Source organism: Diorhabda carinulata, chromosome 1, assembly GCF_026250575.1.
Source record: "Diorhabda carinulata isolate Delta chromosome 1, icDioCari1.1, whole genome shotgun sequence".
Lineage (NCBI taxonomy): Eukaryota > Metazoa > Arthropoda > Insecta > Coleoptera > Chrysomelidae > Diorhabda > Diorhabda carinulata.
The window spans coordinates 16,954,258-16,974,094 of record NC_079460.1 but is presented as its reverse complement, the minus strand read 5'-3'; the positions used below and the strand labels follow the sequence as shown (position 1 = coordinate 16,974,094).

Sequence of the window (19,837 nt, the reverse complement as noted above, 5' to 3'; positions counted from 1 at the left end):
CGTGCTGTCAGTTTGGTAGGATTACAAAGGTGTTGTGTTTTTTAAGCTGCTTCTAAGGAACCAAACGATCAATTCTGATGTCTACTGTCAATAATTAATGAAACTGAATGAAACAATAATAGGAAAACGGCCAGAATTGTCTAATCGGAAAGGTTTAGTGTTCCCCCATGATGTTTGAAACCCTTCCATAAAAAAGTTTGATCCACGTGTTCAAAGTTGTTATTTATAAAGACTCCGTATTTTGGGGAAGATTTCTTTTTTCTATCAATTTTCATATACTTTTTGCAATTTTTAGTCTATTTGAATGTTATTTTAATTTTTTCACTACAATCAATTCTGATGTTTACTGTCAATAATTAATGGAACTGGATGAAGCAATCAAAGAAAAACCAGAATTTTCTAATCAGAAAGGTTTAGTGTTCCACTATGATAATGCAAGGTCTCACACATCTTTGGTAACTCGTGGGAAACTATTGGAGCTTGGCTGAGAGGTGATGCCACATTCCCTTTACAATACTGATCTGGCACCATCTGACTAGCATTTATTTCGAAGTTTGCAGAATTCTTGGAATAGTCAAATTTTCACAAATAACGATGATCTTCGATCTCACCTGTTTCAGTTTTTTGCTGAATAAGGACCAGAAATTTTATAAGGGCGAAATCATGAAGTTGCAAGAAATATGGCAAAAGGTCATTCAGCAAAATAGGAAATATATAATTGATTAAAAATTATTCTTTTTGAAAAATATTTCATACTACAAAACCTAACCTCGCAAGTATTTATTATTAACGCATGGCAATCAACTGAAATAGAAATTCGAACTTTAGAAATGGTTGAAGTATCTATTGATTGAAACACATTAAAGACATTTTTCTCTCAATCTCAGTGTTGTTGGGTGCAACTTAAGTCAGCTGAAATCTGAATATGAATGAAATCAAATTGAATCACAAAAACTTAAAAGCCCCTGGTTTATTTCTATTTATAGTAGTTAGGGTTAACAAAAAATACAACAAGAATTCGATACAGTGGAACATATCTTTTGATTTTATCCAATGAACTTGTTTAATCACTGGTCGTAAAATTTTGAAACGAAAGTTCCGAGCTGTAATTACTAGTTTGTCATTAATAATTTGTGATTATTTCTAAAACGTTTTTGGTGTTTCAAATGGAAACATTAAAATAAAAATTACCGTAGTAAATATCATTAGTACTAATTGATTTCAAAATACAAAATTACATGACAGTATTAACAAAATACGAAATATATATAAATGATTATATACTTCATTGAAAATGTTGATGATTTAATAATTTTTAAACGATTTATTTGTCGTTTACCATCAACGGCGATAAAGGAAACTAGACATAACTAGACAAACTGTTCATAAAATGTTTAATGGATTCTTTGTCATAGACTGTAAACGAAATTAGCCCAACATAAAGCGAAGCGAATACAATTACGAGGGCTGGTATAGAATATACAGTGGAAAAAATCTACTAGCACTGTTTGCTTTATCGAATCCTGACGTACCAACTTATACTATTTGATATATTTTCACCTTTTGAAATATTGATATTATGGTTAAATTTGAATTGCTAGTAATTGTTAGATTTTTATTGTTGCTCACATCACAATATTCTGTCAATTATTTAGAATTCACAAAATACGACGTTTATGGCAAAAGTAATTTTTTTTGGTTAATATGTGACACATACAAACATATGTATGTCGTCTGGAAGTTTCGTAGGAATAGTTTCTATGTAGAACATCATATGGCTTTATGATAGCTGATAGCAACTCAGTGTCCGTTGGTGAGTGTCGTGCGAGATGGTAATAATCCTGCGACGTTGGGTATGGGAAGAATTGGAGCACCAACCGAAATTCACACTTTGACTTTGATCTCTCTGGCAAAGTTGAGAGCCAGTGCGTGGTAGGCGGTTTGAAACACGAGATAATAAATTCTGAATATTTTCTGAACGATTCAAATGCGCATTTGAATCGTTTTGTTTAGAATATGTTCTGAACATGCAATTCTCCACGAACGATGTATGAAAATCTAGTTTGACATTGATATGCTCTGTGGCATATCTAAATATCACAAAAATTGCAAGTAGGATGACTGCACAAGCGTCGGAATAAACATCCTTACCCAGGTCCGAGGATACAACGGACGTAATCAGAACACGTTCGAAATAAGAAATTTGTGCTCCAAGTATTTTCAATTCAGAACTTGTCTTATTAGCACCGTGAACGTACAATTCAAAACTGCACATGAACCTGATAACAGAACATGCTCAGGATCACTACCACGAACTAAGCTATTATATATTGAAAAAAGGCCTGTATTTTCAGTTGTCCAACAAAAAATTTTTCTCGTGTCTGAATATAATAATTTATAAACGGAAAAACTCCTTTCTACATCAACTGGTGTCATAGGAGCGTTTTTATAATTGCTGATTATTGCAGGATCAACAAAATTGTTCAATCACATTTTTGAATTTCTTAAAAACTATGCCTCTGTTTTGTCGGTAACATTTTGAAAAGCTGCATCAAATATTTTTATTAGCTTTTTACTTCGGGTTAATGAAAATTTAGATTCCTCTATTTGTGTTATTGTTCTAGAAACAAAGGTATAATTCGTTTTAATAAACGAAAAGGTTGATTCTTCAGACAATTCTGAGATTAAATCTTTTAGTTGACAAAAAAAGCGGCTTCCAACTCTTGTAACAATAGGTGAGGTGTTCAGTAAATTTTTTTATAGAACTGAACTTTTATGGTGCCGCATTTGACAAAATGAGCAAAAAATTATCTCCAGGAACAGGCATAGGTAGAAAGAATGTTAAAAGAGTACAAATCTGGCCACTGTCAACGCATTTGTTTTTTCTAACTCCTTAGAATCAGCGAGGTAAGATTTTGGCAGAATTTTCTCGCAAAGAACACCTATCAATAATTGAGCAGTATAACGTCCCCCTTAGAATATAAAGTTTCTTAGTAGGGTTTATTCACATTCAATTTGCAATAGTTTTAGAAAAAAGATGTGAAGTTTTTATTACGTAGCTTTGACTATAGAATTTTTTATGTTATCATTGCGTGACATAGGTCTCGGTTAAATATGTCTTGTTCGTTTAGCTTTATACTAATAAAAATCTGTTTCAAAGCACAAAATAAATGAGAGCTGACACACATTGGCCTACACCTTATGCAGACCGCCCAACAGAACTCCGGGTTAACGGTTTAAAACGACTTATTTTGAATTTCAGAGTGGGAATACCCATACATTTTCTTTGAATTGAATATCTATTAATTATCTACTGTGAGATTATTTTTTTGAGCCTTACAATTAAAGTAACTATAAAATTATTTTTATCTTGATATTATTTAAAGCTCTACTACAAATTTTCAAAGTTAAGTTCATTATTCATTGTAGTTTTCTTGTGTATACTTTATATTTAGATTTTATTTTATTTGTGTCTTTATTTAGTTATTTTTCTCCCTCTCCCTTTATAATAAGCAATACGCTCATGTTTTCAAGATGGAATACTATTTCTCATTCAGTCCAATCAAGTAGTGTCAACGATTTTTGCACGAGTTTTCAAAGGACCGTATTCATTTAAAACTATATATAAAAAAGTGTTATTGAAACTTTACTTGATGATGTTTGAAACCGTTCTATAAAAAAGTTTGATCCACGTGTTCAAACTTGTTATTTATGAAAGACTCCCTATTTTGGGGGAGATTTTTCTATCAATTTTCGTATACTTTGACGATGACCTTCAATCTCACCTGGTTCAGTTTTTTGCTATTAAGGACCAGAAATTTTATGAGGGCGAAATCATTAAGTTGCAAGAAATATGGTCAATGAGCAAAATGGGAAATATATACATGAAACAAAATTATTCTTAGCTAAAAATATTTTATTATTAAAGCATGGTAATCAACAGACATTTTTCTCTCAATCTCAGTGTTAATTTCTATTGTTGTTGGGTGTAACGTAATCAGCTGAAATATGATTGCGTTAACATTAGTATAAAATTAAATTGAATTGCAAGATCTTACAAGCCACTAGTTTATTTCTATTTTCAGTAGTTAGGGTAAACAAAAAATACAACAAGAATTCGATACAATGGAACATATCTTTTGATTTTATCCAATGAACTCGTTTAATCACTGGTCGTAAAATTTTGAAACGAAAGTTTCGAGCTGTATTAAAACTTTATATAAACTTTATATAAAAAATTGTTAATGAAACTTTACTTGAAACCCTTCCATAAAAAACTTTAATCCACTTGTTAAAAGTTGTTATTTATGAAACATTCCCTATTTTGGGGGAGATTGCTTTTTTCTATCAATCTTCGTATACTTTTTTCAATTTGAATGTTTATTCATGTTATTTTTCACTACTTATGTTTATAATTCCATGTAATAATGATATATTTATAAACTTTTGATTTTAGGATTCGTCCTCAGACACCTCGCGAAATAATAGACATGTGTCATATTTGCACTACGGTTACACCCGGGGAACCACAAGTTACTCTAGGAAGTGATAAGGCCTTTACCTATAACTATGTTTTTGATATGGAATCCAACCAAACTGAAGTTTACGAAACGTGTGTGGCATCTCTAATCGAATCTTCTCTTGAAGGGTAACTATGTTAATATGTATATATTTTTGTTAGAGTGAATATTTTCAAATTTCTATAACTTCTTACTTATAAGACCTTCTTATAAGTTTTTATTTTATTATTTATAAATTTCAATACAACTAATGGTGCCATAGTATTTTTCACATTAAATTGTCTTTACTACATTATAATTTGAAGAGAAATTTGAATTTTATTTATTTGATTTTAATACAGGGTATATTTGGTTAACATTGTTGTATCATTGTTGGGTTTGAAATTTTAATATGATGGTATTGTTAAATTTCAATCTTCAATATACTTAATGATACACAATATATTAATACATGAGTACATATATTTATTTATTACTATTAAATATTATTATTAGATCTTATCTATTACAATTTCGCTATCGTTACTATCTTTTATATCAATGGTTAGTTTTCTACGGGTTGCTTTCGCAAAAAAAAATCTTGTATTTCACTGAAACTTGTTATATTTTTCATTAGGCGACTAGGGCAGTATGCATTATCTACCACAACAGTTATTCGGTGGTATATTCGGCATTTATTTTGAAACCAATCTTTGAAAACTATCCATACTGAAATCCGAAAAATTCTTGGCTGCTAAAAACAGACATTCTGGTACCCATCATTCTTCTGATCCCGCATGTAGAATAGTTATTCTTCTACTTTTATTAAACGCAGCAATTTTTTTGAACTATCATCCCATCCTTCAGAGGGTGTATCATGAAGTTTTTGCAAGCCCTATGACTTTATTATAATTTGACTTTTGTATATTCCTTCGAAAAAAAAAACCCAAACGACGTAGAGTACTCCACAAAATTGTAGTAGAACAATTAATCTCACGATAACTTCCTTGGAACAGTCCTCTGAAAGAAGCAACGTTGGCACTTTTTGTTCTGCATACATTCCATAAATATATCAGTGAATCAAGTCTTCTTGGGAGAAACCAATGCACTTGTCTTTTCGTGTTTTTTTAAGACCTATCGATTTATTCACAATTTTTCAAACTGTACTTTCAGGGATGATTGTAGGAGTTAAAGTTTTTTCCAGTGAAAAGTATTTTTCGTGGCTTCACTCTACTAACTTTAAGTAAATACTTTTAAATATCATTTTTGCTTAAACGGGCAAACATTTGCGTTGTTTGTTAGACGTTTTGAAAAACACTATCTTCATAATACACAGTTTCATAGCTTGAAATAAACTGGCACAGACAAAGGTGTTTGGACTATACATAATCCTACTTCATAAGGGTAAGGTATAAATATAAGGGCAGAGTCTTTTCTATTGCATCTTTTGTCAATGTCAAATTATATTTTTCAAAGACCGAAAAGGGTCGAAACGTCAATATTTTCAACTATTTTGTATATTCATTTTAATAAATAAAAGAAATCTAAAACCAAGAAGTTTTGTCAGAAAGAAAATATTTGGTAGTAATAAGTTTCCTTCTACAAAAGGAGAAAATTGAATGAACAGACTATCCAATTTCTTCTGAGTACCACTAGAATGACAGTAAATTTGATGACTTCCAAACCCTTTTTCAAACAAGAATAGAAAAGATCAACCCTTAGTTTTAATTCATTATTAAAAAGTGATGTTATTTACATTAAGAACATAAATTTTACAATTTCATATTTTCGGTGTAGAATTCTTTTCAGTATTTTGAGAAGTTCAAAGACCAGTTTTAGTTAATTAGCGATGTAGAAGTTAAAATTAAACGTCATGTCAGGTCGCTTGCCAAAGCAGATTTGACTAATTGTGACTGTTATTATCCAGATTTCCTGAAATGCTTCATTCATGTGGAACACATCTTAATTTTCAACATTATGAAATTGTTACAAAATTATACGAGGGTTTTTGAAGTACGGCTAGAATTAATTACCTGCATGTAGCACTTGGTCTTCACTTTAGATAGCAGTTCATTAAATTTGAGATACAACATTAATGAATAGATTATGTAGGTGTGGAAACGTATTTATGTTTTTTAGAAATCCATTGGTTCATTAAACTCGTGTTTAAAATTAGTACTCTTTAAATTTTCTCGCAGAAAATAGTATAGCTAGATACAGTGTATGTCGCACTACTGAAAATTAGAACATACAGAATTTCGTAATATCAATTTAACTTTTGTTTGGAAGGCATAATGTATTCTAGTCGAGGGAGGATAATTCTATACCCAACGTTACAAATTTTTGCACTCGCTAATAATGTCAAAAATAGGAAAATGCCTATTTGGAAGCTGCACAGATAATTAAGAGGCAAGGACTGTGGGACTTAACAAGAAAGAAACTAAATATATTGTGATGGAAAGTGGAAACAGTATGGTTTTGGTAACGGAGTTCAAGTATTTTGCGCCCATCATTAATGTAAGAAGATAAGAGCTAGGACTGTCACTCAAAATTAGGAAAAATTACTTATTACTTTCGAAAAGAAGATCCTGATAAACAAGTATGGACCAAAAAAGGACGAAGATATTTGAGGAATTAAAAGTAATTAAGAGTTAATAAGCTTTCAAAAAAAAGACACAAGGAACACTATACAAACTAAACGAATACGATGGCTCGGGTATCTAGAGCGAATGAATAAAAAAGGGCATCGAAGAACATCTATAGAAGAACATTAGAAGGAAAAAGAGGAATCGGAGCCAAAGAAAATGTGGTTGGATAAGTTAAAACTAAAAAGATTGGAAGTTAAGAAAAATAGTTTATCACATTCCATTTCAGTTCAATAGAAATAATATATGAATGGACATGAAAAAGGTGTATTTGTCTATTTCAGTTCCATTTTCAATTAGAGAAAAATACAAAATTTTTGTGAATAAGGTAGATGGGGCTATAGTTATGCTCCTCAATTTAGTAATGGATAAAATAATATACTCCTAGTAAAATTTTAAAATAGGAAATATCAATGTGGAGGAAATAAATGAGTGTCATGTTTTATTGGTATCTTATTAATATCCCTTCATTAAATCGTAGGTATAATGCCACTGTTCTTGCATATGGTCAGACAGGATCGGGAAAAACTTACACAATGGGCTCAGGATTCGACGTCGAAGTGAAAGAAGAACAAAAAGGAATCATTCCAAGAGCCATTCACCATCTTTTCGATGGGATCCATTCCAGAATTCAGAAGGCACAATCAGCTGGAATTTTACCACCTGAATTTAAAGTATCCGCACAATTTATGGAACTTTATAATGAAGAAGTCATTGATTTATTCAATCCTTCATATAGTAAAGTAAGTTGCATAAAAGTAGACTATAATTATGTATAACTAAAAAAATGAATAAGATATTGGTGAATAACTTCTTGCGAAAACTGGAATGAATTTTAATAGAACAATTTCACTTCTGCATTGTTTAAATTTACAGGGGTGTCTCGTAAGGAATGTCGATTTTCATGTGTGAAAATCCCTTCTCCTCAATTTAAACATGTGATAACTTGTTAACGGTAGTTTATATTTCTATTAAGAGTACAGTTGCTTTATTTTCTCTTATTCAATCATTTTGTCTCTGTTTTTTGATGACGTAGTATGTTTTTATAATAAATTTTATGGAGTACGATAAATATATACATTATATTGGAAGCAAAAGTTTAAAGCAGCCGATCAGCAAGTTGGTTTAATTGTATTAATACTGAATATATGACGCTTTAAGATGTTTTCCATTCAGGTCGTTCATCTGAATGGGATATTGAGGTTACAAGTAAAGCAATAGAAAATCAAACCAGTATCTGATTATCGAACTCCCTTGGACCTTCTAAAGATATCATACATTGTCATTCATATAAATTTTTTTGATTTTGGAACAAAAAGTATCTTGTAGTACTTATTTAAAATGGTTGGAATTTTTTTTATGTCAAACATTAGATCTACCTTAACTGTTCAAGATGTTCTCCGAAAAATTTTCTCTACTTTTGTATTGCCAATTACTTTAGTTTCATATAATGGCAGACGAGTTCGAAAACTTTTTGGCAAAAAACAATATCAAATATAAAAGGAGTCCTCCTTACTCTCCGACATCTAATGGTGCAACAGAAGACGCTAAAATGAAAAAAGCTTGAAATCACCTCTTAAAAAGGCTTTAGGATCAAATTCCGTACTAATTCAGTATTATGCGGGTTACTCTTAGATTATAGGATCATTTCGCATCGTATCACAACTTAATTGTCAACGCTTTTACCTGCTGATATCGCAATTCTAAAAGAAAGCGTAAATAGAAATGTGTTAATAAAAAAAGATAGAAGCTCAAATTCAAATTAATAATAGTGGACAAAGTGAAGTTGTGAATTTCAACGTACATATAACTGTATTAGTTAAAAATTACAAATGTGTTCACAAACCAACTTTTATTAAAGAAGTTATTATCAAAAAATGGCGCTTAAGGTCGTATTTGGTGGGCATACCAGAATTGGAAAAAACAGCGATACGCTAATCCATTGAAAATTATGTTACTACGAGTAGAAGGTTATCATTATTGTTGAGCCCCGATTCTTGCACTGTCGAGACGTTAGCCGAGGTTGTGCAATCTGAACGAAACATATAATCGGTCTTCTGCTCCGAGTGACATATACTATTTTTTATTCAAGCGGAGGTGTACATCGAAATTCTTCTCTTCGAGACATTTTTACAATAAACTTTTCAAAACTGAAAACCATCAAATTAAATGACAGTTCCTGCATACTTGGTTATAACGCCCATAATAAAAAGTTGCTATTGTTTCTCATTATTTTGTTACTAGTACAATAATGAGCGTTCATTATTTTATTAGTAAAAGAATACGTTTATACGAAAAGAATATAGATATTATTATAAGCTTGAAGAAAAAAAATATTTCATATTTTAATCTTAATCCCAACTTGCCTCAATTCTAATAAGTTGGAATTTTTGAAAACGTTGGTGATAATCATACTGAACACACTGTTTAAACTACAATTACACTGTCTGATGCGCGTTTCGATAACCAAGTTATCGTCTTCAGAGACTTTTTACCTTCAGACACTGAAGACGATAACTTATCGAAACGCGCGTCAGACAGTATAATTATGAGTGTTGGTGTATGATAGTGCTAACAGTGTGTTCAGTATCAATTCTAGTGTTTGTGCAAATGAGCTTAATTTACAAATTGATACGGAATTTAATGTACTAATTGTATATATAAGTAATGAGATTAGTAGTAGCGATATAGAATAAGAAAATGAAAATAAATAAGGAACAAACAATATCTGAGTATAATAAAAATTTAAAGCGAAATGAAATTGTTGCAGAAGAGAGAAGACCAGAAATGGTTATAAAACCTATTGACTATGACTTGAATATGAGTAAAACAGTTAGAATTTTAGTATTACCTAATTTTATAAAATTTTTTAGAAGGGATAATTTTTTGGTATTTGGTTTTGAATCATTTATTTTATTATAAATTTTGGTTTAAAATGTTATGGAAGGAGCATTGTAGTATTGTATAGAAATAATATTATTCAAATATTTCGCTTTAGTTTTAATATATATATAAATTGTAAAGGAGTCTTTGCCAGCTATATTATGAGCGGTTTCTTATTGAGAAGGTGGCAATGAAATACCAAAGTGGACTAACTTTAATATATGTTCCGGATTCATGGAATGCAAAATTCAATATTCATGAGTTTAAAAACTTTTACAAACATTAATAATATCAAAAATCACAGGAAATCTTCATTAATTATTTCCCAGACGATGAATACATAAGTATTCGAAAGCTCGGAAAATATATTAAAGTTAGTCCACTTTGGTGTTTCCTTGCCACATTCCAAATAAGAAACCGCTCATAATATAGCTGGCAAAGACTCCTTTACAATTTATATATACATATATATATATATATATATATATATATATATATATATATATATATATATATATATATATATATATATATATTACTATTTCCGGTACATGCGCAAGTAAGCATTGTATCACGTTATAATTCGTTCCTTCTCTTAACATCCGAATGAACCATTTAACATTCTCTACTTAGACTTTTATTCGGAATCACGTGGTCAAGGACATCATAGAAATTATTAGGTAAGATCTGTAAAAGTTGTTGAATAATGTAATACGCATTAAACGAGATACAAGCGAAACGTCGAGGAGTATGTAAACAGCACATGACTGCCGTAAAATGATCGTGTTATTAGATGCATTGTTACTTGCGATGGTAACAAGCATCAGAATAAATGTAGAAAAGACTGCAGTAATGGCACTCAAACAAAAAACGATAAATACAGAGACATAGGATTAAAACGTTGAAAATGTTTTGAAACGCAAATAGAAAATACAGGCAATTAAAACGCAGAAATTGCTAAGAGAATTAAAAATGTCTTAAGCACAAATTACAGCATAAACAACTGCATAATAAATAAAAGAGAAGTCTTCACGGAAACTATAGCTGCGAAACGTGGACTCTCGATAATAGACAAAAATGTGTCGCAAGCAACAGAGATGAAATATTTAAGGCGCATGAGAGGTGTAATAAAAAATATTACGTTAACAAATTAACAAATACGGAAAGATCTGGAAATTATGTCACTTATGGAATTCATTGAGCAACGACAGATGAGTTGGTGGGGTTATTTATAAAGAAAGGAAGATGCAAGATCAGTAAAGAGAGTATGGGAAGCAAAAGTAGGTAAAAACAAAAAAGAGGGAGACCTAAAACGACATGGTACAAAGACAAAAGAGGCACAACATGGAGACAAGCAAAAATAACAGCAATTAACAAAAAAATATAACCACACCATATGTTTTATGTGGATCCAATATATTAATATATTTTCCGAGCTTTCGAATACTTATGTTTCATCATCTGGGAAATAATTGATTAAGATTTTCGGTGATTTTTGATAGTATTAATATTAATATTCAAATTGACGTTGATATTTCTATCAATCAATCAGTCTATCTGGTGGAATTATGAAGGTTTAGTGAACTTAGAAATTATTCCAGATGATAGAGCTAATGTATGAAGTTTTATGGAGAAAGATCCAGGTTCAATTTATTGAAAGCGTACCTTGCACAGTCAGATTACAATGGTTTTACCAAGGTCTCAAAAAGCTTGCTGACGTTGGATTAAAACTAGAATACGATGAGCTGTTCTTTGAATACTAAAGCTTTATTTTAGTAATTATTCAATAAACAAAGTGAACATTGGAAATCAACATTATTTCTGAGTCACCCTCTTAAACAATTACTAAATAGAAAATATGTATATTAATATATATATATATATATATATATATATATATATATATATATATATATATATATATATATATATTTTCTTGTTCGTCTTTCATAGTATATTGAGATAATCATAAATGCTATAAAGTCCAATTTTCTTCCTACATAGAAAAAGCAATGATCTGATTTCATATTAACGCTCACTAATCGCCCACAGTTATTTAACCATATAAAAAGATTGGTGTTAACTCCAAATTTAGATGTGAGTCCTTTTACATATATTAATATAGTGTTACTAATGTTTTCCTTGGAAAACAATTTCTCAGTTTCGAGAAAGATATAATTCGATTACACCTGTCTACAACATTTTTGCGCAGGGATTATACGATACTTATACATAAAAAATATAATATTTATAAAAAAAAATACTTCTGAATTTGTTTTTATGAGTATAAAATCAATAAACGTACAAACAAAATCCCCAAAAATATAATTTATTAAAACCTATCTAAATTCAACAGTTTTAAAATGGAGTAAAGAGAGTTAAAAATGAATTTTTTTCACACTTTCTGACATGTTTGATAAAAATGTTTCTTTTTAACCTCCAAATTTACTCTTCCATCATGCTTTCAGTATACTGGCCTTGGTAACGTCTCTCAAATACTACTATGTCTTGATGGAAGCGTTCCCCTTGTTCTTCCGAATAAGCTCCCATATTATCTTCAAATTTATCTATATGAGAATGTAATGTATACATTTTTACACTCCATGATAGAAAAATTCGTCATCATGTCAGTGATCAGCTCTTCGTACTTTTCAGATCTATGGTTTCCAAGAAAACCATGAACTACTGCCTTAAAACTGATCCAGGATTTTTTTTCTTTGATGTTGAGTAACTCTACAAAAATATCACAAAACATAATTTTTTTATTTGAGGGCCAACAAAGATTCCAACTTTAATTTTCGCTTCTGAGAGCTTTGGACAAAAATTTTTCAAATATTTGGATGCTTTAGACTTATGATTAAGAGCCTTTACAAATTGTTAAATAAGACCCAATTTAATATGCAAAATATTGAAATCGACAATTGCTTCCAGTTTGACATTGTATTTTCCTACTTCGTCCTCAGTACGTGCAGGCCAATGGTTTTGTCGGTGGTGAGCAGCATCATTTCTACTATCCCAAAGGCATAGTTCAGTTCAGTATAACCTCCTTGCATTCCTGTCATAAAGCACACCACCTTGAAATCACCAACAATGGCAGAGCAGGTACAGGATTTTCTTCTGTATGTGGTGTTGAAGCAGATGTGGATGGTAGGTCAGGATAAGTTGTATTCTTTGAATTTGTACCTCTGATTCACTCTGTGGATTCACAATACAAAAATAACAATCAGTGTAATGATCACTGGGTTCCCTCCAAATTCTCTGCACTGCAAACTTCATTGCTCTTTTCTCACCTCGGTATCAACCTACAATAAAACGTAACGTAACTTAAACCTAGTTCATGATATTATAAGATAGTTAATAGAATAAAAAAGAGAAAATGAACTTACCGCAAAATTTTATCTGCAAGAGTTGCATGATACATGTGAAGCTCATTTTTTATCTTTTTTTTTGACTAGTAGATTAAAGTAAGCTCGATATGCTTCACAAATCTTTGAATTTGTACTTGAATCATACGTTTTCTCTCTCACTTTAATAAATTGCTCGCAAATATAACAAAACGAGTCAGCATCTCGTTTACAACTTCTTATAGCCATTTTGCACAGATTCATACAGTGAAAAATGATAAGAAATACGTTATTTCTCTGTAATATTCAAACACCAACTGTCGCACACAACGAGCGATGCAAAAAACACTGCTCACACGCCCTCTCACTTCTCTTTCTACACCAATAGCGCGCGAAAACCGACATTGATTGGGCCCAAAAATCAAACATTGTCAAATCACTGTAAGTTCTTAAAAAGCTAATATTTTTAAATACTAATCACATTTCTTTTTATTTATATGCTTATATAATAATATTTCGATATCTATTATAACCAATAAAACACATTCAAATACTAGTTTCATCCACAAGTATTTCTAACCACAGTGTAATTTGGCTGTATGTTTTAACAATATCTTCTGAATTATTACAGGAATCTCATATGTATATTTTACAAACTGTATACTGCATATTTGCATGACTTACTTCGCACAAAGCACTTGTTTAGATTTATAATAACGATATTGCGTGAGTTTCGCAAGAATTATAATCTTGATTAATACAAACCTTCACCTCAATCTAGATGAATCAATTTTGTAAACTACTGCTCTTATATTAAAAATGTTTTTCATTTATATTATATGAAAACAACATTGCCCGACCAAACCGGCTATTCTTAAACTAATATGACGTTCGACAATAGCTGCTTTTCATTTACATTTAAGTCAACTGAGACACACAGTTATGTAAGTATCTTATACTCAGATAATGACGTCATTGCTCAGTGAATAAAAGAAATGTGTAATGTGCGTTAATATACACAATAACATCAAAAAACCATTATTGGATCACCATTATCATTGGTGATCCAACCGTTTGTTACTCACAGCAAAAGAAACGACGTAACTAAAATAATATTATTTAGAAGATTATTTACTTCAATGACTGTTTGCAATAATTTAGTATTGTGTAACTGCTTGCTTATTTTGATGAAAAAATCTGACAGCGTGATGTCTTCAACCACACCTTCAATCTGAGTTCACAAAACCCACTAAAGCACACGGACTCAAGCTTGTGAAGATTACTGGTAAAAACTCATTTAGGTCTAACTTGTGAGAGTGAAAAGGAACGTGCATTGAACTGAGTTATGAAGTAAAAGAGAATAATCTGAGTTTTGGTGTAAATGGAACTTTTGGTGTGGTAAATTCGGCCAGAAATTTGAAATGCAATATTTTTACATGTAAACTCGACCAGATTTCAGGGTGCTATTTTCAAACCAAAAAACTGAATTAGATATTATGAGAATATTTCAATTGAGTGTAGAAAATTGTATACAACTATAAGATAGATATACTCATATTTTCAAAAGATTACAAATTCATACAACAAAATTTGAAAAGTTTAAAATAGGTTCTGAAAGAAATATTAAATAAAAACTAAACAGTACAAATTATTTATTTACCTAGCAACCGATTTTACGAATTGAAACTACTTTTGTGAAACCGTAGATAGAGCAATTAATTTGGTCAAATTTACCTCCAGTTGTGGTAACCCTGAACAACAAAACTTCTACCGCATAATGTGGTAACCCTACTATATCCATATAAGCGTCTTTGTGGTGCTTGTTACATAAATAAAGAAATACAAATCTCGAGCAAAACGTCGCGAAATTGTACCATTTGAAACTAAAGTGTTGAAAATGTTTATTGATGATTCTATGAACCGTGCATATGCATTTCGGTGAAATAAAATATTTAAAGAAGGCCGTTAAAGGGTGGAAGATGTAGACAAGATGCGCACCGACACTAACGCGCAGCTTGTACGCGTCCTAATCCACTAAGATTGTGGGTTAATGGATCGAATGATGACGAATGAACTGAATCGAAGATTCAAATAAAACTGGGAAAATCGCATATATTATTGTGAAAAGTTATTACTTTGAAGGTGATCATGTTATCTACAAATCAATCTTCTTACTTACCAATCAGACCTTATAGATCACTTATCATGTTTTCCGGTTTAAAGGTTTTATAATAGTGCATTTTTTATGAAAACTATTAATCGATTTTACAAAATAAAATGTTGAATTTTTTAAAAATGGTTCATCTATTAATTATTTTTTAGGATAAAGTCTACAAAATTCACGAAGACCCATATGGTGGTATTCAAGTAAAGGGGGTAACTTTTAAGACTGTTCTATCAGCAGAGGATGCTCTCCAATGTTTGAGACTAGGAGCCCTTTCCAGGACAACTGCCAGCACGCAGATGAATACTCAGTCCTCACGTTCGCATGCCATATTTACTTTACATATAAAGCAGCAACGATTGGTTCCTTCTGAAGATGAAACCAATGAGTTTGAAACGCTTAGTGCCAAATTTCATTTTGTTGATCTTGCCGGTTCTGAAAGACTTAAGAGAACAGGTGCAACTGGGGAAAGACAAAAAGAAGGCATTTCGATTAACTGCGGTTTGTTAGCTTTAGGTAATGTAATTTCAGCTTTAGGAGATAAATCAAAGAAAGCTCTACATATACCATATAGAGATTCAAAACTTACAAGGCTGTTACAAGACAGTCTTGGAGGTAATAGTCAGACTGTGATGATTGCTTGTGTTAGTCCTAGTGACAGAGACTTTATGGAAACGTTAAATACTTTGAAATATGCCAATAGAGCACGAAATATTAAAAATAAAATCTTTGTTAATCAAGATAAGAGTTCGAAGACTATAGCGCAATTGAAGCAGCAAATTGCTCAATTACAATTAGAATTAGTTGAATATAAACAGGGTAAAAGAATGGTTGGAGAAGATGGTGCTGAAACCGTTAATGATATGTTCTATGAAAATAATATGCTTCAAGGCGAAGTGAATAATCTAAGAACGAGAGTTAAAGCAATGCAGGAAACCATTGATACATTAACACTCAAAAATACGAGTCTGTTAGCAGAAAAAGCTACAGGAGCATGGATTGGTGCGTCCACCGGGAATGAGCAAGATGTTTCATACATGATCCAAGGATACTTAAAAGAAATAGAAGAGTTGAGAGCGAAGTTAATGGAATCGACCAATACTTGTGAACAGCTGAGAAAGCAAATTAGCCGTTCAAATCAAATAGCATATTTGGATTCAAGTATCAAAGAAAATGCATCTCTTATCGAGAAAGCTAAAAAAGATCTTCAAAAAGAAAAAGAAGAGTTAAACCGACGATCGTTAGAACTCGAAAACGAAACAGATGGGGAAAGTGGTGATAACGACAGTGAAACCGAAAGCGATGAAAAAGAATTAAATAATGAACTCAAAGATGAACTTATTACATTAACCAATGATATAGACATGAAACAAAAATTGATAGATGAGCTAGAACATTCACAACGTCGAATGCAGACGATGAGGCAGCATTATGAAGATAAACTTTTACAGTTGCAAGTTAAAATTCAAGCAACACAAGAAGAGAGAGACAAAATTCTACAAAACTATAGCGCACAAGCAGAACCATCAGATAAAATAAAGAAAGTCAAAGATGAATACACTAAAAAATTATCAGACATGCAAAAGGAATTAAAACGACTCCAAGCTGCCCACAAAGAACATGCTAGGCTAGTAAGAAGCCAAAGCCAATACGAAAATCAACTTAAATCATACAAAAACGAAGTATTAGAAATGAAAAGAGCTAAAGTAAGATTGATAAACAAAATGAAAGAAGAATCTCAGAAACATAAAGAAGTAGAATTAAGGAGATTACGAGAAATTGCCCAATTGCGTAAAGAATCCAGAAAAAATGCTAATGTAATTAAAACTATGCAAAATGAACGGAAAATTAAGGATCAAGTGTTAAAAAGGAAACAAGAAGAGGTGTCTGTGCTAAGGAAAAATCAACGAGGAAGACTTAGTCTTAAAGCATATGGGAGAGTTACTAAAGGATTCTCTGAAAAAGTTGCTAAACAGAAATGGCTTAAAGTGGAGAAAGTCATTAATAATATTGCCATGAGCAAGAGAGGATTGGTGGAACAAGAGGTTAGAATGGAACATTTCTTGGAAAAAAGAGAAGTTCTAGGTAAGTAATCAAAATAGTATGATTGCCTTCTTATAATATAAGTATAAACGAACAAAAATAATACTTTGTAGAAACTGTTTATACCATGATTTTTCTTAACTGTTTTAAATACGCGGATTAAACCACTAGTTTTATAGCATATTTTGTTTATAGGCAAGGAGCTAGAAGCTTTGGAGGAAAGAAGAAAACAAGCAGTTGAAAAAAACCAAGATGTAACACAATTAGACAGTTATATTGAAGACATAAAAGAAAATATCAATTATGTTCAAGAAACTATTAGTGAAACACAACACAATGTTATGGCTATTGAAGAAACTGAAGACGCGAGTGAAAATCACGATTTGCAACAACTAGTAACTACTATTTACGATATCGATGAGGCCAAATACATTATACACAAATTGTATAACATGACATTGAGTCAAAATCACGCAGTTGCCCAAAGAGATGCAAAGTTGAAAGAAAACGAAGCAACTTTGTCAGAGGTAAGTTCTATGTTCGCCTCGAAAAGGATTTAAGGCTATTGAATTGACTAAGAGGTCAATAGAATATGTATAAGTAACAGTTTTGTTTTATGTATTTTCTAGTTACAACAAGAAAATAAAGTTAAAGGACAATTATTAGATCATGTACTCCATAATGAAATTCCTATTTTCTCCAAGGAACTCATTACTAGTATATCTAGTAATACTAATGATACAACAAGTTCAAATTCGTCTCGATCTTCTTCCCCTGCGCCTACAGAAATGCAGTAAGTATCATTTTATCACTAACTTAAAATGAATTTTACATATTAGGTGGGCCGTAAAGTTCGTAGGCTAACACATAGATGGCGCTACTAGTAGTAAATCTCTATTATTTTCAGTTAGCCATAATCTTTTCAGATTCCTGTATATATTTACCAGCTGTCGAACTATTACTTTGAGAGTTATAGCTTTTTGAGTGGAGTAACTGTTATTAGTTTGAAAAAATGTATATAAAAGTATTTCGTGTGTTAACAAAGCATAGCTTTTTGAAAAAAAAGTACTGTTGAAGCTAAGACTCGGATTTGTAAACATTATTTCAATTTTGCCCCAGAAAAATCAACAAAGTTTAAGCTAGCGTCCCAAAGATGCTGTCACCGACGAAAATGTCAAAGTCGTCCACAAAAGTATTTCGGATAACCTCAAAGTGAATCTGGTGGAGATAGCTGAGACCCTAAAGGTATCAAAGGAACGTGCTGGACATATCGTGGGTGAATATTTGGATATTCGAAAGTTATGTTTAAATTGGGTGCCGGGCGAGCTTACAATAGAACAAAAACAACAACTAATTAAAAATTCAGAGTAATATTCGAAGATGTTCAATTGCAATAAACTCGAATTTTTGCATGAATGTGACAATAAATAAAACATGGCTCTATTATTTAATACAGGAGTCCATCGACAGTCTGCCGAGTGGACTACGAGTGATGAACCGACTCGTAAGCGAGGAAAGACGCAATGTCGACTAGCAACGTTATGGCATCAGTATTTTGGGATGCGCATGGTATAACATTCATCGATTATCTTAAAAAGGGAAAAATCATAAGTAGATACTTTTACGTAGGGTTTGAAGGACGAAATTGCGAAAAAACGGCACCATTTGAAGATGAAGAAAGTGTTATTTCATCAAAACAATGCACCATATCACAATCGATAAAAAAGGTGGCAAAAGTCCATGAATTATGCTTCGAATTGCTTCCGCATCCACTATATTCTACAGACCTGGCCTCCAGCGACTTTTCCCTATTCCCAGACCCCAAGTGGATGCTTGGTGAACAGAAATTTGGTGCCGGTGGTATCAAAAAATTGTATGACCGCTATAAGCCTTGTATCTACCTCGAAAGTAACGATATTAAATAATAAAATCAAATTCTATAAAAAAAATAGATATTTTTATGCTATCTAACGTACTTTTCAGTTCACCTGTTACAAAGAATATGTCTATGATTCATATTTTTCATATGCTTATTATATTTTTTTAGTTTATCAATCCCAGAATCTCAATCATCCCAATCGCAATTACAATCGAGATCCAAAATTCGAAGACGAACCGCACAACCTGCTGAAATGCTATTTGGTTTACAAGCTCATCCAGATATGACCCATTCCCAGGATGCTTCTACTCTCAGATTGGATTATGGTATACAAAGAGTGCCGAGCGTTCCAGGAACTCTTAAGTTAGTGACTTTTTAAA

At 31.6% G+C, this 19,837-nt stretch overlaps 1 protein-coding gene across 1 annotated transcript in view; it reads left to right on the top strand.

The window, feature by feature from the left end:
* LOC130891858 (kinesin-like protein KIF21B) overlaps positions 1-19,837 on the top strand; it is a 68,527-nt gene that overhangs the window by 46,560 nt on the left and 2,130 nt on the right. Inside the window, exons 3-8 of the mRNA XM_057796910.1 lie at positions 4,457-4,648; positions 7,626-7,887; positions 15,694-17,620; positions 17,774-18,105; positions 18,208-18,371; positions 19,626-19,820. Coding sequence (XP_057652893.1) covers positions 4,457-4,648; positions 7,626-7,887; positions 15,694-17,620; positions 17,774-18,105; positions 18,208-18,371; positions 19,626-19,820 — 3,072 coding nt within the window. The remainder of the gene's footprint in view (positions 1-4,456; positions 4,649-7,625; positions 7,888-15,693; positions 17,621-17,773; positions 18,106-18,207; positions 18,372-19,625; positions 19,821-19,837) is intronic.